General features: G+C 49.2%; 1 protein-coding gene across 4 annotated transcripts in view; it reads right to left on the bottom strand.

The window, feature by feature from the left end:
• Nucleotides 1-20,168: 20,168 nt before the first annotated feature.
• ANKH (ANKH inorganic pyrophosphate transport regulator) overlaps nt 20,169-26,479 on the bottom strand; it is a 93,868-nt gene continuing 87,557 nt past the window's right edge. For 2 of the 4 annotated variants that reach the window (XM_068127471.2, XM_078785550.1), the window contains exons 11-13: nt 23,210-23,309; nt 21,007-21,130; nt 20,169-20,851 (exon numbers count right to left, since the gene is read on the bottom strand). In XM_068127471.2, the coding sequence (XP_067983572.1) occupies nt 21,014-21,130; nt 23,210-23,309 (217 nt within the window). In that variant the 3' untranslated portion in view covers nt 20,169-20,851; nt 21,007-21,013. Of the gene's footprint in view, nt 21,131-23,209; nt 23,310-26,479 lie in introns of all 4 variants that reach the window. The other 2 variants (XM_068127469.2, XM_068127472.2) reach the window with 1 other exon arrangement.

Genomic DNA, 26,479 nt, shown 5'->3' with positions numbered 1-26,479 from the left:
GGCATTTAATATGGAATATTTTCTTTGTGGGGGTGAACTTACTTTTCAAGATGTCTTAGAACCAAAAGTTCATTGGAATTATGTTGAAATTATTCTAGATTTTGTTAATGTGACCTTTAAAAGAAACAAAAACCACATTTGACATTTCGAAACAAATAAATTGATCCTTGAAAGTGATGTAAACTGATATCGAACTCAATTCATGGACAGTACTGTGTTGAACTTCTGTACGCTTTCCAGAAGTATCTCTTTATTTTGCACATTAGCCAATTTTTTTTTTAACAAAAACAAAAGTTAAATCACGACTGGGATTACGGACAGTAAAATTACAGTTCAGTACTTCGTGTAACCCCCACGAGCATTCAGGAGAGCACGTACACGTTGAGGCATGCTATTCACGAGATTTGCCAAGGTTTGGACATGATTCGCTTGCCATGCAGTGACAATAGCCTGCTGCAATTCACGCACAGAGGTCGGCTGCTGGTCCAAGTGGTCGATTTGACACGGTAATTCTGCCCACAAGTTCTCGATCGGATTCATATCCGGGGACATGGCAGGCCACTCCATATGCTCTACACCATGGTCAGCAAGAAAGTGTTGGATCATGCGAGCACGATGAGGCCGTGCATTGTCATCTTGGAAGACAAAGTTTCCTCGAAAGGCTGCACGAGCAAATGGAAGCAACGTTTCTTCCAGAATGGCCCTGTGCTTGAACTGGTTCAGGTTTCCATTCAGAACAACCAGGTCAGTTTTGCCCCCTGCATGAAAAGCAGCCCAAACGCTCACCCCACCACCTCCAGCTTGGACTCTTGGCACTATACAATCTTTTTTGTAGGCTTCATGCACTTGTCTGCGCACTCGGACGCGGCCATCTTGACGATAGACCAGAAATCTAGACTCGTCACTGAAGATACGTGATTCCAGTGTCCTGGCTGCCATTGACGGTGCTCTCTGGCCCACTGCAATCGGCGCTGGCGGTGTTGTCTGGTCAGGCGTGGCTTTCTCAGGGGACGCCTGGCACGATAGCCTGCTTGAACCAGTCGTTGGTTGAATAGCCTTCTGGATACAGGCAAATTTGTCAGTTGCTGCCACTCAGCCCGAAGCCGATTAGCTGACTTGGTACGGCCATTGCGGACTAACTGGTGCAGCTGGCGATCATCCCTCCTTGTGGTTCTGCAGGGACGTCCTGGCCTCGGTATTGGAGTAGGGACACCCCTCTGAGCATTTCGTTTCAGGATCTTTGACACCTGAACTTGAGTGATGCCATACTGCCGAGCAATAGCACGCTCTTTCATGCCGTAATTTCCTAAAGCCACCACTCCATGACAAACAGCATTGTCGAGTTGACGGACCATCTCCAGAGGAAGCGGCAATAACTTTTGGAGACGTGCAGCAGTTGTTTTCCACTAATACAGAACGCAAAAACCCTTGTATACCCGACTGTGAAGCCAATCGTCAAATGCACCTGCCTGTACATTTTGCCACGCCACCTGTGATATAATCCTGTTGTTGACTTCTTGCTGCGACAGACAATCAGTGACATGGTTCTTTTAACAAATAAATCACCAAAGTGTAAAAGAAACTCACCAGATTGATATACTGAGTTAAGAAAGTAAACCCAAGTCAAGGAAAAAAAATATTCCATATTAAATGCCAAGTCTGTATATAGTTGCATGTTGCAACCTACATTTGAGCACATAACCCTCGTATCCTCTTCGATCGGACGTCATGGCACACATTGGTGATGGAACACTTTCCAGCATCACTTCGGAATCGCATGTGCTCGAAGGGCTGAAGGAGGAAAACGAAAAACGAACACTCAAGTCAAGGTCTGGCTTTGGTGTGGTGTGGTGCTGACCGGGCCGACGTGGTGTGGTGCTGACGTGGTGTGGTCCTGACCGGGCTGACGTGGTGTGGTGCTGACCGGGCCGACGTGGTGTGGTGCTGACCGGGCCGCCGGTGTGGTGCTGACCGGGCCGACGTGGTGTGGTGCTGACCGGGCCACCGTGGCGTGGTGCTGACGTGGCCCCCGCAGCCGTGATGCCCACTCCCCACCCCCCCAGTATTTGCATGTTTTAAACGTTTCCCAGTGTGTACCCTGGATTAGAATAGGTACACCGTATCCCTGCGTGTCGTAAGAGACGACTAAGAGGGTTGGCGTCAGGAAGGGCATCCGGCCATAAAAACATTGCCTCAAAAAGAGAACCATGACAATTACAACTACATATGGGCAGGGTAAAGCCCGAAGTGGAGATCGGTTTCTGAGGTTTGGGACATGGAATGTAGGGACAATGACAGGGAGATCAGGAGAAGTGGTGGAAGTATTGGTCAGAAGAAGAGCGGACATATGTTGTGTGCAAGAGACGAGATGGAAGGGAAGTGGTGTGAGAATGGTGAAGGGTAGGCAGGGACAGAAATACAAGTTTGTGTGGCAAGGGTGCCTGGAGGACGTGAATGGTGTTGGTGTCCTCTTTTCTGAGGCGTTTGTAGACAGTGTGGTGAGTGTGACTAGAGTGAGTAATAGGTTGATGATGGTGAAAATGATGATTGGAAAGCTCTTGGTGAACGTCATCTCGGGATATGCTCCGCAGGTTGGTCGGAGCGATGAAGAGAAGGACAAGTTCTGGTGTGCGATAGAGAAGCTGATGGAAAACGTGAAAGATGAGGAAGTTGTTGTGGTAGGAGGAGACCTAAATGGACATGTGGGAAGGAGTATGGATGGTTTTGAGGGAGTTCATGGGGGTTATGGATATGGTGTGAGAAATGGAGAAGGTGAAAGGATTTTGGAGTTTGCTGATGTAGCTGATTTGTTGATTCGTAATACTCAGTTCCAGAAAGAGGATAATAAGCTTGTTACATACACGTCAGGTGGGTCGACGACAACCGTTGACTACCTGATGGTGCGTAGGCGAGATAGGGGGCACCTCCGGGACACAAAGGTGATCCCGGGGGAGTAGGCTGTTTCACAGCACCACTTGGTTGCTGAAAGGTGCGAGGAGAGCTCGGCTGGTGAAGTACCAACCGAGAATGAAGGTGTGGAGGTTGAAAGAGGTGACAGTAAGGGGGGCATTAAAAGAGAGGCTGAGTAGGGTAGAGGATGATGTGGTTGAGCTTGAAAGTGGTTGGATGTCAATGAAAGCTAGTCTGTTGGGAGCCGTTGGTGAGGTATGTGGATGGACAAAAGGACCACCGAGGCACTCAGAAACATGGTGGTGGGATGATGAAGTTGGAAAGAGGATTAACGAGAAGAGGAAGAAGTTCAAGGAGTGGCAGAAGGCGAAGGGTACAGGAACAGAAACAGCAGAGCGTGAAAGTTATAAGGCAGCCAGGAAGGCTGCAAAGAAAGAGGTAGCAAAGGCACAGGAGGCATGTAGGAAAATGTTCGGAGAACGCTTGGATTCGGAAGAGGGTCAGAGAGCAGTATTCAGGATTGTAAAGCAGATAGCGAAAGAGAGGTGTGATGTGATGGGGGTGAGTTGCTTGAAGGATGAAGTGGGACAAATCGTTGTGGACCCAGATGGAATTAAAGGAAGATGGAAAAGATAAATGGAAATGCTGTTGAATACAGAGAATGAATGGGTTGGCAACATAGAGAGTAACCCAGTTTTAGGACCGGCAGAGAAGATAACTGAGAAGGAAGTTGAGGAGGCGATAAAAGCAATGAAGAGTAGAAAAGCGGGAGGGCCGACGGGAGTTGTGGGAGATATGTTGAAGGCAGCAGGAAGTTGGGGTGTGAAGAGAATGACAGAGATCTGTAATCTGGCGGGTGAAAGAAGGCCGCATTCCAGTGGCTGGGAACTGAGTACCCTCATCCCTCTATACAAGGGGAAAGGTGACCCTCTATAGTGTGGCTCGTACCAAGCGATAAAGTTATTGGAGCATGGAATGAAGGTATTGGAAAGGGTGTTGGAGAGGAGGATAAGGAAGAAAGTGAAGATCAACGAAATGCAGTTTGGATTTATGCCAGGAAGAGGAACGATAGACGCCCTTTATATTGTGAGGCAGTTGCAAGAGACGTACATGGAGAAGAGGAAGAAGTTGTTTCTTGGGTTTGTTGATCTGGAGAAAGCCTTCGATAGGGTTCCACGCAAAGTATTGACATGGGCAATGAGGAAGTTAGGAGTGGAGAAATGGTTGATCAGAGTCGTGATGGCAATGTACAAAAGAGCGCGCACAGCTGTAAGGATGAAGGACGGGAACAGTGGTGAGTTTGAGGTGAAGGTGGGAGTGCATCAGGGGTCGGTACTAAGTCCACTACTATTTGTAGCTGTGATGGAGGTGCTGGCTCAGAACGTAAAGGAGGGTTTACCGTGGGAGTTCTTGTATGCAGATGATCTGGTGTTGATTGCGTAAAGTATGGATGGACTGAAGGAAAAGATGAACTGGAAGGAATGTCTGGAGAAAAAAGGTCTGAAGGTGAATATCGGAAAGACGAAGGTGATGGCAAGTGGTAAAGCATGTGGTGAGCTGGAAAGAACTGGGAAGTGGCCCTGTGCTGTGTGCAGGAAGGGTGTCGGAGTGAACTACATTCAATGTACAATGTGCGCTGAGTGGGTTCATAAAAATGTAGTGGTCTGAGAGGGTCATTAACCAGTGTGGCAGCTACATTCAAATGTAAGGTGTGCACAGAGGGAGCTGCAGATGGAGGAAATGTTGAGTTGGATCTTGGAGACGGCGTGAAGCTGGAAGGTGTGAAAACATTTTGCTACCTCGGAGACATGCTGAATGGAGACGGTGGATCAGACTCAGCAACGGTTGCTAGAGTGAGATGTGCATAGAAGAAGTTTCGGGAACTGAGTGGCGTGCTGATGAGGAGGGCAGTGTCGTTGAAGCTGAAGGGAAAGGTGTATGCTGCATGTGTGAGAAGCGTTATGATTTATGGGAGCGAGACATGGGTAATGAACGTAGAGCAGCAACGAAGGTTGGAAAAGGTGGAAATGCGAATGGTTCGATGGATGTGCGGAGTATCATTGAGAGAGAGGAAGACAAATGATGAATTGCGAAAGATGATAGGAATAGAGCCTGTGATTGATGCTGTGAAGAGGAACAGGTTGAGATGGTTTGGTCATGTGTTGAGGAAGGATGAAAGTGACTGGTTGAGAAGAGTGATGGAAATCAAATTGACTGCCTTTCCCTCGTGGTCCCCCTGTGCTGTCTTTCCCTTGCGGTGCCGCTGTGCTGTCTTTCCCTCGCGGTCCCGCTGTGCTGTCTTTCCCTCGCGGTCCCCCTGTGCTGTCTTTCCCTCGCGGTCCCCCTGTGCTGTCTTTCCCTCGCGGTCCCCCTGTGCTGTCTTTCCCTCGCTGTGCCCCTGTGCTGTCTTTCCCTCGTGGTCCCTCTGTGCTGTCTTTCCCTCGTGGTCCCCCTGTGCTGTCTTTCCCTCGCGGTCCCGCTGTGCTGTCTTTCCCTCGCGGTCCCTCTGTGCTGTCTTTCCCTCGTGGTCCCCCTGTGCTGTCTTTCCCTCGCGGTCCCCCTGTGCTGTCTTTCCCTCATGGTGCCCCTGTGCTGTCTTTCCCTCGTGGTCCCCCTGTGCTGTCTTTCCCTCGTGGTGCCGCTGTGCTGTCTTTCCCTCGTGGCCCCCCTGTGCTGTCTTTCCCTCGTGGTCCCCCTGTGCTGTCTTTCCCTCACGGTCCCCCTGTGCTGTCTTTCCCTCGCGGTCCCCCTGTGCTGTCTTTCCCTCGTGGTCCCCCTGTGCTGTCTTTCCCTCGTGGTCCCCCTGTGCTGTCTTTCCCTCACGGTCCCCCTGTGCTGTCTTTCCCTCGCGGTCCCCCTGTGCTGTCTTTCCCTCGTGGTCCCCCTGTGCTGTCTTTCCCTCGTTGTCCCCCTGTGCTGTCTTTCCCTCGTGGTGCCCCTGTGCTGTCTTTCCCTCGCGGTGCCCCTGTGCTGTCTTTCCCTCGCGGTCCCCCTGTGCTGTCTTTCCCTCGTGGTGCCCCTGTGCTGTCTTTCCCTCGCGGTGCCCCTGTGCTGTCTTTCCCTCGCGGTGCGCCCCTGTGCTGTCTTTCCCTCGTGGTCCCCCTGTGCTGTCTTTCCCTCGCGGTCCCCCTGTGCTGTCTTTCCCTCATGGTCCCCCTGTGCTGTCTTTCCCTCACGGTCCCCCTGTGCTGTCTTTCCCTCATGGTCCCCCAGTGCTGTCTTTCCCTCGTGGTCCCCCTGTGCTGCCCTTCCCTCGCGGTCCCCCTGTGCTGTCTTTCCCTCGTGGTCCCCCTGTGCTGTCTTTCCCTCGCGGTGCCCCTGTGCTGTCTTTCCCTCGCGGTGCCCCTGTGCTGTCTTTCCCTCGTGGTGCCCCTGTGCTGTCTTTCCCTCGCGGTGCCCCTGTGCTGTCTTTCCCTCGCGGTGCCCCTGTGCTGTCTTTCCCTCGCGGTGCCCCTGTGCTGTCTTTCCCTCGAGGTGCCCCTGTGCTGTCTTTCCCTCGTGGCCCCCCTGTGCTGTCTTTCCCTCGCGGTGCCCCTGTGCTGTCTATCCCTCGTGGTCCCCCTGTGCTGTCTTTCCCTCGTGGTGCCCCTGTGCTGTCCTTCCCTCGTGGTGCCCCTGTGCTGTCTTTCCCTCGTGGTCCCCCTGTGCTGTCTTTCCCTCGCGGTGCCCCTGTGCTGTCTTTCCCTCGTGGTCCCCCTGTGCTGTCTTTCCCCCGCGGTCCCCCTGTGCTGTCTTTCCCTCGCGGTGCCCCTGTGCTGTCTTTCCCTCGTGGTCCCCCTGTGCTGTCTTTCCCTCACGGTGCCCCTGTGCTGTCTTTCCCTCGTGGTCCCCCTGTGCTGTCTTTCCCTCACGGTGCCCCTGTGCTGTCTTTCCCTCGTGGTCCCCCTGTGCTGTCTTTCCCTCGTGGTCCCCCTGTGCTGTCTTTTCCTCGTGGTCCCCCTGTGCTGTCTTTCCCTCGCGGTCCCCCTGTGCTGTCTTTCCCTCATGGTCCCCCTGTGCTGTCTTTCCCTCACGGTGCCCCTGTACTGTCTTTCCCTCGTGGTCACCCTGTGCTGTCTTTCCCTCGTGGTTGTCAGCTCTTTCACGAGCCTCGATTCAGTATACAAAAAATGAATGTAGAAGGAAGTAGAGGACGGGGAAGACTGGGGAAGACCGAGAAAGACTTGGCTAAAGATGGTGGAAGAAGAAATGCGGGCAAGGGGGTTAACAAGGAGAGATGCAGAAAATAGGGCAAGATGGAGAAGATTGTCATGGGGACTGCAAGGCTAACCCCCGCTCTAGCAGGGAAAATGGCCTTAAAATGCAGGTTGTTGTTGTTGTTGTTGTGTATATATATATATATAGTTGCAGTTTTGCAATTCTGTGTTTTTACAAATAAAGGTTAATTTTCCCCTCATAGTTAGTCACACTACAACATGTAGCCTCGTTTAAGCTCAGTTATTTCTTAGTAAGTGTAAGCGCAGACCTTTCCTATGTGTAGTTTTGCGTCGAGTAGAATAATGAGAGTTAGGTCTCCTTCCAATGCTTTATGCCGCCTCGATGCTTTGAGTTTTGGCGCAAATTATCAAGAGGCCGGCCTGACAAGTTGAGGCAAGCCGAAGGAAGGCGGGACAGGAGAAGTGGGAGTGACCGGTAAGCACGAGCCGCCAATCAGGGCTCGAGGGGAATGGCTTAGCAATGCGTCAAATGGCGTGGTTTGGAACATTCGAGGCAGGCCAGGGCGTGGCAATATAACCCTGTGCCCAAAAGCCCCCACCTCAGTTATGAGGGGAGAGGCGCTCGTACAAGTTATGAGGCAAGCCCATGCGAGAAGGACATGCGCTGAGTTATGAGCTTGAGTTATCGGTTCGAAGCGCTGAACCAAGTTATGAGCCGGGGTCCTCTGTTGAACAGTTCTGAGAGTGCACGGTGTTGAATCGAGTTACAAGTCAAATGCTCGGTTGAGCTTGAGGTAGATCCTCTGTTGAGTTGCGAGAGTGAAAGCGCGCCATTCTATTAATCGCGCTGTGAGGAACCGCCGAGCCGGGCGAGAGACGCGCATATTCGCCTACCTGCCTTTGTTCGAGATACGCGCTGCAAGGATCCCTCCCGCCTGCCTGCCTGCCTTCGTCGAGGGACGTGCTGTGACCGCAGAGGGCCACGCCGGCGAGCTGTTCCCAAACGACCAAGCCGGTGCATTCAGCACATGAACATTTCCTTCCTTCATTCCCCCCTGTGAGTGTGAACGGGCCCGTTGTCTGGGTAAAAAGCTAAGACTGCTTAAGTGCCTGCTCTGTGTCTCTTCGCCTTGTATAGCTGAAAATAAACCTGTGTTCTTCCTTCTATTTGATCGTTCCCATCATTTTCATCTAATGACTAAGCGTGGTACGAATTATATCGCTCTAATCGGGTTCCAATAATAAGGTAACTGCACGGACCACGTGGTACGCCATCCGCTCGGACGTACTCAAATTATGCGTGGTTCGTGCGAGACTTGATCCCCGCTTCCACGGCGGTGTAGGTACTTAGGTACGTGCGAGAATTGTCCCGAAACCCTGCCCTGCGTTTGTCCGGGAGTGGCGACCCAAGTCTCGCGGTTGTGACGACCCAAAGAGAAAAAGGGTCTTAATCTCCCCTTGGTAAGCGAACGGGGGCCACGCGAAAACCGTAACAATATATATATATTTTGTTTTTTGTTTGTTTTTTAAACGGTGTTTGTTTAAACCCTTTCAATAGTTCTTTTGCACATTATGTTATGAGATTTCTCCGGCCACAAAGCCTTTACGGCCACTAGAGATGTGGCTACACAAAGGAAAGTATAAATATTAAACGTTAGATAGAAAGGAGGAATCTATTGACATTTCTCTTGAATTGAGGTAGGTTGGGATAGAGGGGATATAGCAGGATGCAGGCAAAGTGGAACGCAAATATCTGTGGTTGTCAAGTGTGGAGTTTTCAGCAAAATGCTCAGCAAAGAGGTTGACTTTATCAATAGGAGAAGCGAGCACAACAGGACAACTGAAGAGGACAGGAATCAATGATAGATTACGGTTGAGAATGCTATTAGCAATTCTCCAAAAATCTCTGGAACCTAGCTGTTTATTTGGGATAGAATCACTAACAGATTCTGAATACTGTCACTTACCATTCTCCAATGTGTTCACAGTGGTTGCACGCAAGGCGAACAAGACAAAGAGCAATCAGAGATTGAAAACCCTCGCCAGGATGTGTTTTTCAGTGGTTTTAAGGCATTTGTGTTCAAACAAATATGGCGGCCGAACCACGTGACCGATGACATCATTATTTTTTTTCCTCCACCAATTTATCCCGATATTGTGCTCAAGAAATTTCATCTTAATCGGATGAAGTTTTGTACTTGTCGAATTATGACGTCATAATGGCGGCACCTATGACATCATTAACTTATTTTATTCCCCATGGAGAGTTCTTTACAATGAGCCATGTCTCAATTTTTTCTATTCAGCGCTTTCGGAGATATAGAGGTGCAAAGTTTTTCGGTTTTTCCAAGATGGCGGCCGAACCATGTGACCTATGACGTCATAATTGTCATAAACAATTACACAGGTGGAGTTGCACCTATGGTGAAAATGTCCTGTCAATCGGACCAACGGTTGCAGAGAAAATCATATTTATCCTGTGCGAACAAACAAACAGATAAACAAACAGACAAACAAACAAACGGACTCAAATGCAATACCCTCTCCTCTGGCGAGGGTAAATAGATGAGGTGCTTCACTCAAGCGGATGAGTGATCGCAATGGGCGACAGCAGCAGAACAAGCCGGAGTGAGGCATGGCTGAGAGTGTGGTTTCGCTTGGTAGGTCTGAGAAGGGAGAAAGAGATCCATACCAACACGGATCCATGCAGTAACTTCCTTGGCAGCTTCAGATGGGTTGTGACAAAGTGAACATCGGCAGGAAAAGAACGCAAGACATCCCAGTCAGCCTTGCATTATTGGAAGACAGCTTGATGGTGAAGAATAAGAAACCTGAACTTCAATGTTGACATTTCCGAGACTAGTACAGCTGCTGATTACGGGAGTGGCAGGAAAGGTCATTCCTCTTTGGGGTATATAGATTGCAGTCGATCTATGGTCGGGTCTCAAGAACATTGGGTGTGTGTTCATTTTCCAAGTTTCTTGTGAAGAGATCGCCAAGTGGTTTAAGCATTCGAGCAAACCCTCCATTCAAAACCGTTAAGGAATGGCTGGTTGGCAAGCGCAAGCTCGCTGCTTGGTAAATGAGCACACCTCCCTTTCAGTTTCATATCAAACAGCAGGAGCGAGTTTCAAAAGTTCGCTATGAAAAATGCCATGGCAGCGGCAGAAAGAACCATGTTATTAACCCAACATTTGTGGGTTATATAGAGTACAGTAGATCTTAGTTCAGTTCTGTAAGTAAACCTTACTTCACGGATATCGGGATTCATCCAAATTTCTTCATTTAGTGTTATAAAGAGCATTAGCGACTGTTTAAAAAGCTAAGCATACGTGTTTGTGGTGTATAATATTTTTACTTCCTGCAGAAGCCGTTGCTCCCACAGAAATGCCATTATAACTATAAGCTATTTATATGCATTATCACTGCAGGAAAAACGCCTTGGGGAAGTGAGACATTATTAGTATTAATATTGGTTTGTAATAACATTAACAATATGCGATTATCATTAATTTTGTTATTAAAAGCGTCTTTGGAAAAACGCCACAATAAATCTTCTTCTTTGAACAAACACCACGATAAAGCTAATTTAACATTGATTATACACCTCAACACGCAACACCATTGACGGCAATGGTGGGGAAAACCCGCTCTGGGAGAAAACCCTCTTGGAGAGGGGGAAAATGAATGCGTTACAACCTTCATTATGTAACCCTTCGTCATCCTGTCAAGTTTGGTTGAGATTGGATAAGTAACGACGGAATGTATTGGTGTCAAAAATTTATCACACACACGGACAGACACGAAATTGCGTATTTTTGTATGATGGGGGTTCATTTTTGCAGTACAATCCCCAGAATTTGAGCACAAAAACAGATCAAGGAGATACCCGTTATCAGTAAGTCAATCAGGAATTTGAGTCGGAGCTGAGATGATCTCAGGTCATGTGACGCGGCAAAGTTAAATGCACCGACAACAGCAGCATCTGTGCTGTGAGTGAACTCACCATTCGTTGTGATGAACATTAAAGTCTCCAAAGACCATAATATCAGCAGTTGGGTGTCGAGACAGCACCATGTCAATATGGCAGGAGTTTTTCCCATTATTCCAATGATAGCATCGGAAATAGCAAAATTGGGTGATGATGGATGGAGTGGAGTGCGATACAAAAAGGTAGCCATTGGAATGAAAAAGTGCTAGGCGAAAGCACATAAACTCTTGTCACATCTTCAAGGGAGACCTCAAGGCCAAGCGGTAGAGAGACCTTTGCATAAAAACACAAACCATGTGAAGGTGGAAAATCAAGCCTATGAAGGATATAGCCATGGGTACTGCAAAATATTCAGATAACACTTCAGCATGGATTCAGTCCTCACATCATAGTTCACTGTGATATTCAAGATGGCCACTGTACAGTGTTGTGGGGCTTGATCGTCACAGAATCAACTGGAACGGCACTCGGTGGAGCGCATACCTCCACCAGACTTAACAGTTTACGTTTTGTATCCCACTGATAGGCCGGATATGGATCCAGACCTGAACCAAAAGCCAATGGGCTTGTTCTTGACACGGAACAAGCTCACCCACCAAATTATGAAATCAAGCATGTCTTATGGACACTCCCTTCGGTTTTATCTCAGCTTTTAGAATGAAGTGTGATGCAGGTGGATGGATGTTTTTTCCTTTTAGTAATGCATGAATGTAAACCAATGAAATCGTTAAGGCAAATCTGTGGTTTGGCATCCAATTGTTTGGCATCCAATTGTCAATTGTCTTACCCTTCCTCCCGTCCATGGTACACTGAATCTTGTGGTGAGGCAGTTGCCCTGAAACAACTGGCCTTTGCCTCTTGGAAGGCTAATCCAACTGAAGGCAATCTCAGTTCCTTTCACCAAGCTCGGAACAAGTGTGTGTCTACCCTCAGGAGTGCCAGGAAGCACTATCTCTCCACACTCAAGAATGAACTCTCAAACCTGTCTCCTTCCTCCAAATCCTGGTGGCATCTGGTCAAATCCGTTTCTGGTGTTTGTTCCCCCTCCATCCCCTCCCTTAACTCAAATGGCTAAACAGTTGACACCGCACGTGACAAAGCCAAATGCCTCAACTCTGTGCTTGCCTTAAAATCTTGTGTCCCAAACCCATCTCTCTCTGTTCCCATCTTACCCAGTCGAACCCAACTGCTCCTGGACTCTGTGTCCTTCTCTCCTGACAAGGTGGAGGAGTTTTTGTCTAACCTCGACTCTGATTCTGCAACTGGACCAGACGGCATCAGCCCACGGGTCCTAAAATCCTGCTCTGCCGCTCTACCTCACCCTCTCTGTTCTTTTCACCCTCTCTTTTGCTCAAGGTCATCTGCCAGCATCCTGGAAATCAGCAAACATTACCGCTTAACACAAAAAAGGTGCAAAAACAGATCCTTGCAACTACAGACCAATCAGCCTGCTCCCAATTATCAGCAAAGTCATGGAATCCATCATTGCTTCAGATATCAAATCCTTCCTCTTCTCCAATGGCTTGATCTCCGATCATCAATTTGGATTCAGACCAGGTCATTCTACTCTGGACGTGCTGCTTCTGCTGTCTCAACAATGGATGGAGGTCCTCAATGCCAAGCAGGAAATCAGAGCCGTCTCCCTTGACATATCACGTGCCTTCGATACGGTCTGGCACCCAGCTCTGCTCACCAAACTCTCCTCCTATGGTATTTTTTTTTTTTTTTTTTTTTTTTTTTTTTTGTATACAAGATCGAGGCTCGTGAAAGAGCGAACATTAATCACACAGAAAGACAAACCGACACATAAAACATATAACATAGGGAGCGGTAGACAAGATGGGGAGAGAGGGGGAAGGACACAAACACAACATTTGAGAGCAGGGACCGAGAGACATGGAGACATCGAGAGATCTGAGAGAGGGCGAGGGCTTTGGGGGGGGGGGGGGGGCGTGGGAAGGGGGCAGTGGGAGAGGTATAAAACATATGGACACTGCCAGGACTTCCAGGAAAGAAGTTGGAATTTCAAACAAGGTGGATCTGGGGTGAATTAGCGGGGGTAGAAAAGATCAAGGTTTTGGATGGGGGAAGATAAGAGATGGTGGTGAACAGCTGTTTTAAAGACCTGGAGGGAGGAGTGGGATTGAAGGGAGTGAGGGAGTTTGTTCCAGAGGCGGGAGAAAAGAGGAATGAAAGAGTGAAGGTGAGCGGAGAGCCGAGATTTCGGCAGTTTAACCATCAGAGGGTTGCTGGCAGATCTTGTGCGACCTGTAGGAATATTTGGGGGACAGAGCACAGAGAGAGCTGGGGGTGCAAGGCCGGAGAGGAGTCGGTAGAAGACAGAAAGACCACCTACCTGCCTGCGGTGAGTGAGTGAAAGGCCCTCAGAGATAGCTTCATCGCGGGAGATTCCAATAATTCTGAAAGCTTTGGTTTCAACAGCGTGAAGCCGAGCTAGGTGTGAGGCAGGAGCACCGGCCCATAGGGGAGAACAGTATTCCATTGATCTGCGGATGAAAGCCTTGTATGTGGTGAGGAGCTCAGGTGTGCCGAGGAAGGGCTTCGCACGACGGAGGATGCCCAGTCGGCGACTGGCTTTGGAGGCCAGCTTGGAAATGTGGTTTTCCCAAGAAAGATCATGGCAGATAGTGAGACCCAAAATCTTGAGCGACAGAACTTCTTGGAGAGGATTGTTGAGAAAGTAGATGGGAGGGTTGTCCAGTCGATCTTTTCGGAGAGACATAGTAAGAGTGTGAGATTTGTCAGGATTGAAAGACATGTTCCACTTGTTTGACCAGTCTGTGATTTTGTCCAGGTCTTCAGAGAGTGAGGAGGCAGCAGACTGCCGATCTGAGGGAGAAGGAATGGAGCGGCAGAGAGTGGAGTCATCAGCAAAGAGATAGAGAGGATTTTCGAGAGAGTCAGAGAGATCATTGATGAAGACCAGAAAAAGCACGGGGCCCAGAACACTGCCTTGGGGAACTCCAGCCTGAACAGGAAGAGGAGATGAGAGAAACCCATTCAGGGCCACACGTTGACGACGACTAGAGAGGAAGTCCGCCAGCCATGCGTGGAGATTTCCATGGATACCAAAGGAGGAGAGTTTGGTGAGCAGAGCGGGGTGCCAGACCGTGTCGAAGGCACGTGATATGTCGAGGGAGACAGCTCTAATTTCCTGTTTGGCATTGAGGACCTCCATCCATTGTTGAGACAGCAGAAGCAGCATGTCCAGAGTAGAGTGACCTGGTCTGAAACCAAATTGATGATCAGAGATCAAGCCATTGGAGAAGAGGAAAGATTTCATATCAGAAGCAATGATGGATTCCATGACTTTGCTGATAATTGGGAGAAGGCTGATTGGTCTGTAGTTGCTAGGATCTGTTTTTGCACCTTTTTTGTGCAAAGCGGTGATGTTGGCTGATTTCCAAGCAGATGGCAGTTGACCTTGAGCAAAAGAGAGGGTGAAGAGAACAGAGAGAGGGTGAGATAGAGCAGCAGAGCAGGATTTTAGGACCCGTGGGCTGATGCCGTCGGGTCCAGTTGCAGAATCAGAGTCGAGGGTTGACAGAAACTTTTCCACCTTGTCAGGAGGAAAGGACACGGAGTCCAGGAGCAGCAGGGTACGACTGGGTATGGTGGGTACAGAGAGGGATGGGTTTGGGACACAAGATTTAGAGGCAAACACAGAGTTGAGGCATTCAGCTTTTTCACGTGCGGAGTCAGCTGTGTAGCCGTTTGAGGTAAGGGAGGGGATGGAGGGGGGAACAAACACCAGAAACGGATTTGACCAGACGCCACCAGGATTTGGAAGAGGGAGACAGATAAGAGAGTTCGGTCTTGAGAACGGAGAGATATTGTTTCCTGGCTCTCCTGAGGGTGGACACACACTTGTTTCGGGCTTTGTGAAAGGAAATGAGATTTCCTTCCGTTGGATTTGCTTTCCAGGAGACGAAGGCAAGTTGTTTCTGGGCAACAGCCTCACCACAAGATTCCGTGTACCATGGACGGGAGGAAGGGTATGACAACTGAAGACGAGATGGGATAAATCTGTGCATGAGAGAGAGCAATTTACTTTGGAAGAATTCCCAGGATGAGTTGATGTCAGAGGTGGTAGAGATGGGAGACCAGTCCAGATGATTGATGGCTGCTTGAAGACCGTGCCAGTTGGCCTGAGTGAAATGCCAGACTCGTCGACGCTGAGCAGGCTCCCTGAGGATGGTCAGAGAGATGTCCACTTTAACAAGGACATGATCAGATGATCCGATCGGAGCAGAAGAAGAGCAGCAGACATTTTCAGGGAAGTTAGTCATAACCAAGTCCAGAAGAGAAGATGTTCCGTTGACTGAGATCCGGGTCGGGAAATTGACAGATTGTGTCAGTCCCAGTGAGTCGCAGAAGTCCTTTGCTGAGGAGCCATGGCTGGTGAGAGAGGTACCCACACCCAGCCAACTGGCATGATGACAGTTGAAATCACCACATATGAGGAAGAGAGAGTTGGGATGAGTAGATAGAAGTTGGTCCATATCATCAGACAGCGAGATGTAGATGGAGTCATCACTGTTTGGTGGACGGTACAACACACATATGAACAAGAGGTGGGAGCGAAGGGGAAGCCGTAGCCAGAGGTATTCCTGGGGGTGAGGTGGAGAGAGTGCAGTGCAGGGCGAGTGAGGAAGAGAGTTTTTGATAAAGATAGCAACCCCGCCTCCAGGACGAGGCTCAGGTCTATCATACCGGAGGAGGGAGTAGCCCGGGAGAGATACTATGGAATCAGAGACATCATAAAGGAGGAAAGTTTCTGTTTAGCAGATCACGTCTGGTTTGACAGAAGCAACCTGTATGGAGAGATCAGTTAAGTTTGAACGAAGGCCCCGGATGTTTGAGGTCCATACCGTTAATGAAGAGGAAGGGGGAGCATCAGATACAGAACAGGGGGGAGGAGGGGTAGGGTAAGATGTGGAAGAGGTGGAAGAGGTAGGGAGAGCTGTTGAAGGTGTGTCAGAGATTTCAGAATAGCTTGGAGAAAGGGAAGGATGGGGCGGACAAAAGGTTTGATGGTGATTGGGTGAGCCACAATGAGGTGTTATTTGAGGAGGGGGAAGAGCGAGGCAGAAGGTTGGGGGAGATGGAGGTGAGAGTTTGAAGGGGGAAGAAGCGGGGAGGACGCTTTGAGGAGGGGGAGTGAGCGGGGGGAAATTGAGAAGCAATGAGGGTGGGGAGATTTGAAGGGGAGGGGTGAGGGGGGAGTTTGGGAGGGAAGGGACAAGGGGAGGGATTTGAAAGGGATGGGATATGGGGGAGATTTGGAGGGGAGGGGTGAGGCAGGAGTCTAGGAGGGGAGGGGCGAGGGGGGCGTCTTGGCGGGGAGGGGTGAGGGGGTAGTTTAGGAGGGAGGGGGCAAGGGGGGAGATTTGAAAGGGATGGGTGATGGGGAAGATTTGGAGGGGAGGGGTGATGGGGAAGATTTGGAGGGGAGGGGTTATGGGGAAGATTTGGAGGGGAGGGGTGAGATTGGATTTTTGAAAGTGTACGATTTATGGGAAACGAACATTTATTGCAAAATGAGTTTCTTGTGACCTTCGAGTTAAAAATACGTTTAAGGACGCTGGATGGAGGATGGAGTGCAGGAGAGTTTAGGGAATAGAAAAAAGGCACTATAGGAGATGGATATTTTTTTTGGGATGAATTGATTTGGTGAGCAAGTCGAAAGCAGCCTTTTAAAGAAGAAGAAGAAAAAGGTGTTATAAAATATGACGGAATACATAACTTGAGGGGAAAGTGTAAACATTGAAGGTTAATGAGTGAAAACTATCTGGGGAAATGGGGGAGAAACACGTGGTCGAAGAACGAACGAACGAATACGAATGAATAAACGAATGAGAACAGAGAAGGAAATGTTTTTTTTTTTTTTGTTTTTTTTTTTTTTTGAGTTGAGATTTACACAAGGAAGTAGGCTATGGGTGAAAAGCCTGGGAATACAGAGAACGAAAGTTATTGGATCACAAACGACGGACCACTGAGAGAAAAACAAAGCCTCAAGGTTGTACAGTGCACACTGTACAAGGCCTTGCTCGCGACACGGCAAACAGACGATCAATTTATGCAAGATAAACACCGAGAAACAACCAAAGTTGCACACAATAACTTCACACACCGAAAGATAAATACAGTTTCGACAAAATACAATTGTGAACAGACTTAACTTCGAAAAACGTGGAGACCGTGTGGAGCTTCGAAAATCCCTGCCGCCGTCTCCAAGATCTCGCGAGATCTCCATGGTATCCATGGAAATCTCCATGCATGGCTTGCGGACTTCTTCTCTGGTCGTAGACAACGTGTGGCCCTGAATGGATTTCTTTCATCTCCCCTTCCTGTTCAGGCTGGAGTTCCCCGAGGCAGTGTTCTGGGCCCTGTGCTTTTTCTGGTCTTCACCAATGATCTCTCCGACTCTCTGGAAAATCCTCTCTATCTCTTTGCTGATGACTCCACTCTCTGCCGCTCCATTCCTCTTCCCTCAGATAGGCAGTCTGCAGCCTCACTCTCTGAAGACGTGGACAAAATCACAGACTGGTCAAACAAGTGGAACATGTCTTATAATCCTGACAAATCCCACACTCTTACTATGTCTCTCTGAAAAGATCGACTGGACAATCCTCCCATCTACTTGCTCAACAATCCTCTCCAAGAAGTTCTGTCGCTCAAGCTTTTGGGTCTCACTATCTGCCATGATCTTTCTTGGGAAAACCACATTTCCAAGCTGGCCTCCAAAGCCAGTCGCCGACTGGGCATCCTCCGTCGTGCGAAGTCCTTCCTCGGCACACCTGAGCTCCTCACCACATAGAAGGCTTTCATCCGCAGCTCAATGGAATACTGCTCTCCCCTATGGGCCGGTGCTCCTGCTTCACACCTAGCTCGGCTTCACGCTGTTGAAACCAAAGCTTTCAGAATCATTGGAATCTCCCGTGATGAAGCTATCTCCGAGAGCCTTTCACTCACTCACCGCAGACATGTAGGTGGTCTTTCTGTCTTCTACCGACTCCTCTCCGGCCTTGCTCCCCCAGCTCTCTCTGTGCTTTGTCCCCCAAATATTCCTACAGGTCGCACAAGATCTGCCAGCAACCCTCTGATGGTTAAACTGCCGAAATCTCGGCTCTCTGCTCACCTTCACTCTTTCATTCCTCTTTTCTCCCACCTCTGGAACAAACTCCCACACTTCCTTCAATCCCACTCCTCCCTCCAGGTCTTCAAAACAGCTGTTCACTACCATCTCTTATCTTTCCCAATCCAAAACGTTGATCTTTTCTACCCCCACTAATTCACCCCAGATCCACCTTGTTTGAAATTCCAATTTCTTTCCTGGAAGTCCATATGTTTTATTCCTCTCCCACCTCCCCTTCCCATGCCTTCCCCCCAAAGCCCTCTCCCTCCCACAAATCTCTCGATGTCCCTGCTCTCAGATGTTGTGTTTGTGTTCCTCCCCCTATCGCCCCATCTTGTCTCCCGCTGCCCATGTTATATGTTTTATGTGTCGGTTTGACTTTCTGTGTGATTAATGTTAGCTCTTTCACGAGCCTCGATCTTGTATACAAAAAAAAATAAAAAATTGAGAGGATGGACGTGGAGGGGGACCCCCACCGACTGCAGAGAGGAAAATGAGGCTGCTAGATGGGGTCGCAGGCAACCGCGTTGCACCTGGAAGTTACTGTCCCACCTACCAAGGTGAAGAGGTATGTTTGTTAGGAATTACCATTCCTGTTCAATAAGTGAATTAATTCGTAGCAACAGATTTATGCAAAAATTATGTGGTGCTGGTGGGTATGTGGTGCATGAACCCGTAACAGCAACAAATACAGCCGCAACTATTGCAAAAAAAAAAAAAGGTGTCTATAGTTGGTTGTTATCTCCAAATGCGGGTTTCAGAAGGTGGAACAGAGCCCTTCCAGGTCTCAAAGTATCTACTTCCGTTAGCGTGTGCGCGTGAGCATGGATGCACAAAATATGTGCAACCTCTCACACACAAATCGTGTGGACACGGCATTCCACTGTACATGTCATTCACAACGTGTGTATACAACACAACATGTGCACAATATGTATATGTGTGTATAATGCATGCAAGTAATGTGTGCATACATGACACAGCATATGATGTCACACATAACAAAACCAAAGAAAGCCAAACATATGTATAAACCATAATCGTTCATGTGTACGAGCAAATGAGCAAATTACGACGAGTGTGTGCGTGCATGCGTGCGTCACCACCATAGGTCCTCATCTTTCTCAGGCCCCCCTTCCACTCAGGGTTCACCAAATCTCAGGCCCCCCTTCCACTCAGGTCCACCAAATCTCAAGCCCCCCTTCCACTCAGGGTCCCCCAAATCTCAGCCCCCCTCGTTCCACTCAGGGTCCACCAAATCTCAGCCCCCCCTTCCACTCAGGCCCCCATTACACTCAGGGTCCACCAAATTTCAGGCCCCCCTTTCCACTCAGGGTCCACCAAATCTCAGGCCCCCCTTCCACTCAGGGCCCACCAAATCTCAGGCCCCCCTTCCACTCAGGGTCCACCAAATCTCAGGCCCCCCCTTCCACTCAGGTCTGCCAAATCTCAAGCCACCCTTCCACTCAGCGTCCACCAAATCTCAGGCCCCCCTTCCACTCAGGTCCACCAAATCTCAGGCCCCCTTCCACTCAGGGTCCACCAAATGTCAGGCCCCCCTTCCACTCAGGGTCCACCAAATCTCAGGCCGCCCTTCCACTCAGGTCCACCAAATCTAAGGCCCCCCTCCAACTCAGGGTGCACCAAATCTCAGGCCCCCCTTACACTCAGGGTCCACCAAATCTCAGGCCCCCTTCCACTCAGGGTCCACCAAATCTCAGGCCGCCCTTCCACTCAGGTCCACCAAATCTAAGGCCCCCCCCCCCCTTCCACTCAGGGTGCACCAAATCTCTGACCCATCTTCCACGTGTGTGTGTGTGTGTACGTGTGTGTGTACGTGTGCGTGTGTGTACGTGTGTGTGTTTCATCTCTTCCATGAGCCCCAGACCCTGTGGAAAAAGTGTTTACGCCACACCACAGAAAATGTAAAAAGCGGTCATTGAGCACAACGTCTTTTTACTTTTTACTTTATTTCACAAAACATTATCTCACATTCCTCGCAATAATGATTTGTTCGTTTTCCACAGATAAAGTTGGCACTGTACAATACATTACAGAGCCTTCGTTTTTCAAACCCATCATATGAATGTGCAAATCCAATGGAGCCGCCAATAATATAACGACTAAATGAGCACGGAAGCATTACGGGTTCATCTTAATACCTGTGCGCATGTTTGAGTGCAAAACAAGTTATATGTATATGTATATGTATATGTATATAAAGGTAGATAAACAAAAGTGCAGAGATAATATCGAACATTTTGGCATACACAGCAGTAAGCCATCATTGGATTGCCCTCATGGGGACATTTTATTTTGGTAAACCCTGCCCCCTGTTGGTAAACAAAGCTTAAAGCAAGATCCACCATCATCGACAGCCATGCAGCGTTGGAGAATTTTTTTTTTACAAAATAATTAAAAATAATAATACATGAAATCCTTCCTTAACTTCACACCAAGAAACCCCATCATGCTCAATATCATCAACAACGAAGCAGAGCAAATTGCACATCGGGAGCAAATAGCATAAATGGAGGGCCTACCCATACAAACGTCACCTCGTTTTGCGACATCGGACGTAGCAAGTTCACGCTTCATCCTTAACGTGACACGAAGTGCCGCCTTGGCATTGATCTGAAGAGGACCAAGGACGTAATGACAGTGCAAAGGAAACGATTTTTGCGTCTTCAACATTTCGACCACAGAGGACCATGGTGAGGGACAGTGGACGGATGGGGGGGTTTGGGTGGGGGGGGGGGGGATCAGGCTGTTCCTGCTTCCGACATTACCGTAGTGTCACGTTTCGTCCTCCTCACTCGAGGTCGAGCCCTCTGTGACCAATGTCTGGGTGACATCGTCGATGACAACGGTCTTATTGCCGATCCAAGGTTCCGCTCCATTCCGCTGTCGCCTCTGCTCAGGATCACGAAACGGAGGGAAGGTTAAATCCCGTGTGCCACATTTTCACAATCAACGCGAGTATCAACCAAGTTCAAGATCGAAAAAATGAAAAGCAAAACTCCATAATTATTTCTCAACAGTACAATGTGAATTCCAATATTCATACAAATCCAGATACTGGGGTAAAAGAGGAAGAAGAAGAAGAAGAGATTGGCTAGACATCAGGCTGACATGCCAAAATGGAAGAGCCCAGTTTATTAGGATAAAACCATGCACCACATGATAGGTCAAGGTAGGTCTTCAGTACTCTTCATGGAGCACCACCAGGCTTTCACTTCAGATCCTGAATGCTGCTGACCAAGAACCAATGCTGGATATGTCACCATTCCATTACGGGAGTGCTATAAGTCAACGCAGGAACTTGGATTTGGCCAGAGTGCCAGAACATAATAAGCGACTGTTGCTAAAAGCACCATGGGATCTCTAACAACCACCAGCTCAACGTCGCTACCACTGACGTCACTGAAATACCAGGGTGAGGTTATATAGTCGGGTCGGGAATGGAATCGGAACAAGGTGGGTCAACAGCAAGTTCTCTACCTTTGAGCGACATTACCAGCAAACAAATTTACCAGCAAACAAAAAGTAGCATAAAAAACAACAAGCGTTACGCCTAGGTCCCCAGTCGGTGAAGTGATGCGAGTTGACAAAGTGGAAGACGCAAGGCGGCCATCTTGGATTTTGACGTGGCGACATAATTTTCAATAGCGCTCTTCCTTATGCCTAGATACACCCACACACCAGATTAGAAGTTGGTACTTCGCTTATTTTTCAAGATATTCCGCTCACAAGGTTCAGACATACATGGCGGCGGCCATCTTGGATTTTGACGAGGCGACCCAATTTTCTATAGGGTTCTTCCTTATGCGTAGATACACCCACACACCAGATTACAAGTTAGTAGTTCGTTTATTTTTCCAAGATATTTCGCTCACAAGGTTCAGACATATATATGGTGGCGGCCATCTTGGATTTGACGAGGCGACCCAATTTTCAATAGTGTTCTTCCTTATGCGTAGATACACCCACACACCAGATTACAAGTTAGTAGTTCGCTTATTTTTCAAGATATTTCGTTCACAAGGTTCAGACATATATGGTGGCGGCCATCTTGGATTTGACGAGGCGACCCAATTTTCTATATGGTTCTTCCTTATGCGTAGATACACCCACACACCAGATTCCAAGTTAGTAGTTCGCTTATTTTTCAAGATATTTCGTTCACAAGGTTCAGACATATATATGGTGGCGGCCATCTTGGATTTGACGAGGCGACTCAATTTTCTATAGGGTTCTTCCTTATGCGTAGATACACCCACACACCAGATTACAAGTTAGTAGTTCGTTTATTTTTCAAGATATTTCACTCACAAGGTTCAGACATATATGGTGGCGGCCATCTTGGATTTGACGAGGCGACCCAATTTTCTATAGGGTTCTTCCTTATGCCTAGATACACCCACACACCAGATTAGAAGTTGGTACTTCACTTATTTTTCAAGATATTCCACTCACAAGGTTCAGACGTACATGGCGGCGGCCATCTTGGATTTTGACGTGGCGACCCAATTTTCAATAGTGTTCTCCCTTATGCCTAGATACACCCACAGACCAGATTATAAGTTGGTACTTCGCTTATTTTTCAAGATATTCCGCTCACAAGGTTCAGACATACATGGCGTCAGACATACATGGCGGCGGCCATCTTGGATTTTGACGTGGGTTGCACCCACACACCAAATTAGAATTCGGTCCTTCGCTTACACACGCACACACGGACGGAGGGGAAAACGATAGTCCCCCTTTCGCTCAGCGGTGCGACGGGGGACAAAAATCTCCGACAAGAACCCCGTCAGCAGTGAGGAAATGCCCAGGGATGCTCCATGGACCCATGAAATCTGCCTGGATACCTTTGAGTATTTGAATCTGACTGGGATACCTTTGAGCGACCATACCAGCAAACAAAAAAACACAAAGTAGCTAAAGGTGAAGATACTAATATGCAGATTAAGAGGGACTGAGGGAAGGTACCTGTCTCAAGTACACGAAGCTGGTTGCAAGCATCACCATGAAAATCTCCGACAAGAACCCCGTCAGCAGTGAGGAGATGCCCAGGGATGCTCCATGGACCCTGTGGGGTGGTTGGTAAATCCCATTTCTCTTGCCACGTCCATGCTGGCATTTGCCAGTTCGCCATTTGATCACAGACTGTTTCTACTATAAAACCACTTTTTATAACCGAGTCGTTAATTTTTGCCATCACGCTAGATGGAGCCAATGTGGCATTCGTTTGTGTTACCATGGAAACAACAATCCCCCACTCCGCATCCCCCAACCCCAACAAGTCAGCTCGAGTGCTGAAAGTGTCGAGGGTAAAACTATTCAGCTTCGGATGGAGAGAAGAAGAAGAAATAAAAACAAAAGAAGCATATGCGGCATTGCGTTCACGGCACGATCTTCAATATCACAGGTATCATGTCAGAGTCCATCAGTGGGAAGGACATGGCTGTGGCCAACAAGAGTAGTTTACCAGTAGACCATAACATACTGTTAATGTATACAGACTCATGAGCTTCCCCTCACATGAAAGTTCAACTTTCACCTCTAAATTTGTCTTCCTGGTATTTTTATATTTTTATTTTAACTTTTTTTTTTTGTATACAAGGTCGAGGCTCGTGTAAGAGCTAACTTTGATCACAAAAAAGACAAACTGACACATAAAACATATGAGAAAAGGGAGCGGGAGAACAACATGGAGAGCAGGGACATCGGGAGATCTGTGGGAGGGAGAGGGCTTTGGGGGAGGAGGCATGGGAAGGGGGGGGGGAGGGGTGGGAGAGGAAAAAAACCACATGGACACTGCTCGGACTTCCAGGAAAGATGTCGGTATTTGAAAAAAGTGGATCTGGGGTGAATGAACGGGGGTAGAAAAGATCAAGGTTTTGGATGGGGGGGGAGATAAGAGATGGTGGTCAACAGCTGTTTTTAAGACCTGGAGGGAGGAGTGGGATTGAAGAGAGTGGGGGAGTTTGTTGCAGAGGTGGGAGAAAAGAGGAATGAAGGAGTGAAGGTGAGCAGAGAGTCTTGATTTTGGCAGTTTAACCATAAGAGGGTTGCAGGCAGATCTCGTGCGACCTGTAGGAATATTTGGAGGACAGAGCCCAGAGAGGGCTTGGGGAGCAAGGCCGGAGAGGAGTCGGGAGAAGACAGAAAGACCACCAACCTGCCTGCGGTGAGTTGAGTGAAAGGCCCTCGGAGTTAACTTCATCGCAGGAGATTCCAATGACTGAAATTCTTCTACTGTTACAATCCTCTTCCATCCATATATTTGCTCATTTTTGTCTTTGCATCCCCATATGCAGGCTGTTGTCATGATTTATCAAATAAAATAAATGACCGAATGTTTAGCTTAATGTCTTCACAAAGCAGCTTGCCAGGCCTGACATTTGACTAGTTAGGGCAGGAAATTGTAATTTTGTTCATGGTTCCGGCGATAGCTCGACTACTCTTCGAAGGACACCGTGGGATCTTTAACGTCCACCAATGAATGCTGGCAGACATCCATCCGAGGGACACACAGTGATGAATCACCCGACAGTTTACAGCTAGGCCTGGATTTAAATCCAGGCGAGACATCCTAGAAGTGAATGTAGTCAGGTTCACTATGTTTTTTCGTTCAAAATTTTGGTAGATTAGCAAAACTATACATTTCTGGAATACTCAGAGCATGAGCAATCCAAAAATTAATGTTTACATTTGCGTAGACACCTTTGCGAAAATGACACTCAGGACAGTGATGAAGATCTGTAAAAGCATATTTCTGAACGGTATAGACCTCGTAGATCCTGTGTATAGGACTTATAGTTCAATCTGATACTACCTATAACTTCCTATTACAACCTATAACTTCAAAGGACTTGCAATATAATGTATTATGTAATACAGTTATATTGAAGGAGCTGGGCTCCAACGCGAGTTGAAAGAATTGACGCGACCAAAGATGGAAATTCGTCCGAGTAGGTTTAATAAATGTATCACACTCGGGTACTCTGAAAAGCCCGTTTATCGGGCAGCAATATATATACACATTTATGTCGGGAAGTTTGCCCGGCAAAAGCTATACCGGGCATGCCCTTGGAAAGGCGAGTCTGGACCTGCCCGGGCGTGTTTGGCTGCGGCCTGGCAAGTCGAGGCTGGGCGTGCCCGGGCGTTCTGGACGAGCACTGGAAAGGCGATAGCGGGCATGCCCGGACGCTCTGGGCGAGCCCTGGAAAGGCGATAGCGGGCATGCCCGGACGCTCTGGGCGAGCCCTGGAAAGGCGATAGCGGGCATGCCCGGACGCTCTGGGCGAGCCCTGGAAAGGCAAGAGCGGGCATGCCCGGGAAAGACGAGACCGGGCGTGCCCGGGAGGTTCGGGCGTGCCCGGGAACAGTGAGTCCGGGCATGCCCGGGAGAGGCGCGTCTGGCCGTGTTCTGGCCGGTGCAAGGCGATTGTGTGCATCCAGCGGTAACCGCTACACACGCCCCTCCAGAATCGACCTGCACCGGCAGGGTCAATTTAAGGGGGGTCCGGATGACCCGGCCGAAGCGACCCCTGGAGGGTCGTGGGGAGGGGTCCGACGTGGTGGTGGGTGGTCGAGCGGGGAGAACTGTGGACGGGGGGCGGCCTCGCCGCAGAGGAAGGGCCAACCGTGGTGGTCGGTCGACGTCCATGTGCGCCGGTTTGAGGCGGTCCACAGAAATCTGGTCCGGCCGGCCGCCGAAGTCGACGATGAAAGACTTGTCGCCCCTTCGCAGGACCCGGAAGGGCCCGTCGTACGGTGGCGGGAGTGGCCCCCGGTGCGCGTCATGACGCACAAAGACGTACTCCGCTGTGTGAAGCGCCGGGGGGACGTAGGACTGGGGGCCACCGTGGCGGGACGTCGGCACGGGGGCAAATCGTCGGGCGGCCTCCTGGAGGTCCGAGCGCTGGCGAGCGGCGGACCAGGGACTGGTAGCGTCGGGCACGAATTCGCCCGGGACGCGGAGCGGCTGGCCGTAGACGAGCTCGACGGCGGACGCCTGGAGGTCTTCCTTGGGGGCCGTGCGAAGGCCCAAAAGGACCCACGGCAGCCGGTCGGCCCAACCGTCGTCCTGAAGGCCGGCCATGAGTGCGGCCTTCATGGAGCGGTGAAACCGCTCGCACAACCCATTGGCTTGGGGGTGGTAGGCCGTGGTGCGGTGCAGCGTGACCCCCAACGAACGGGCGACCGCGCCCCAAAGCTCAGACGTGAACTGTGGGCCGCGGTCGGACGAGATGT

This window comes from Myxine glutinosa, chromosome 10 (assembly GCF_964187855.1).
Source record: "Myxine glutinosa chromosome 10, kmMyxGlut1.1, whole genome shotgun sequence".
NCBI classification, from domain to species: domain Eukaryota; kingdom Metazoa; phylum Chordata; class Myxini; order Myxiniformes; family Myxinidae; genus Myxine; species Myxine glutinosa.
Note: the sequence above shows the minus strand (reverse complement) of the source record. Positions and strands in the feature narration are given on the sequence as shown.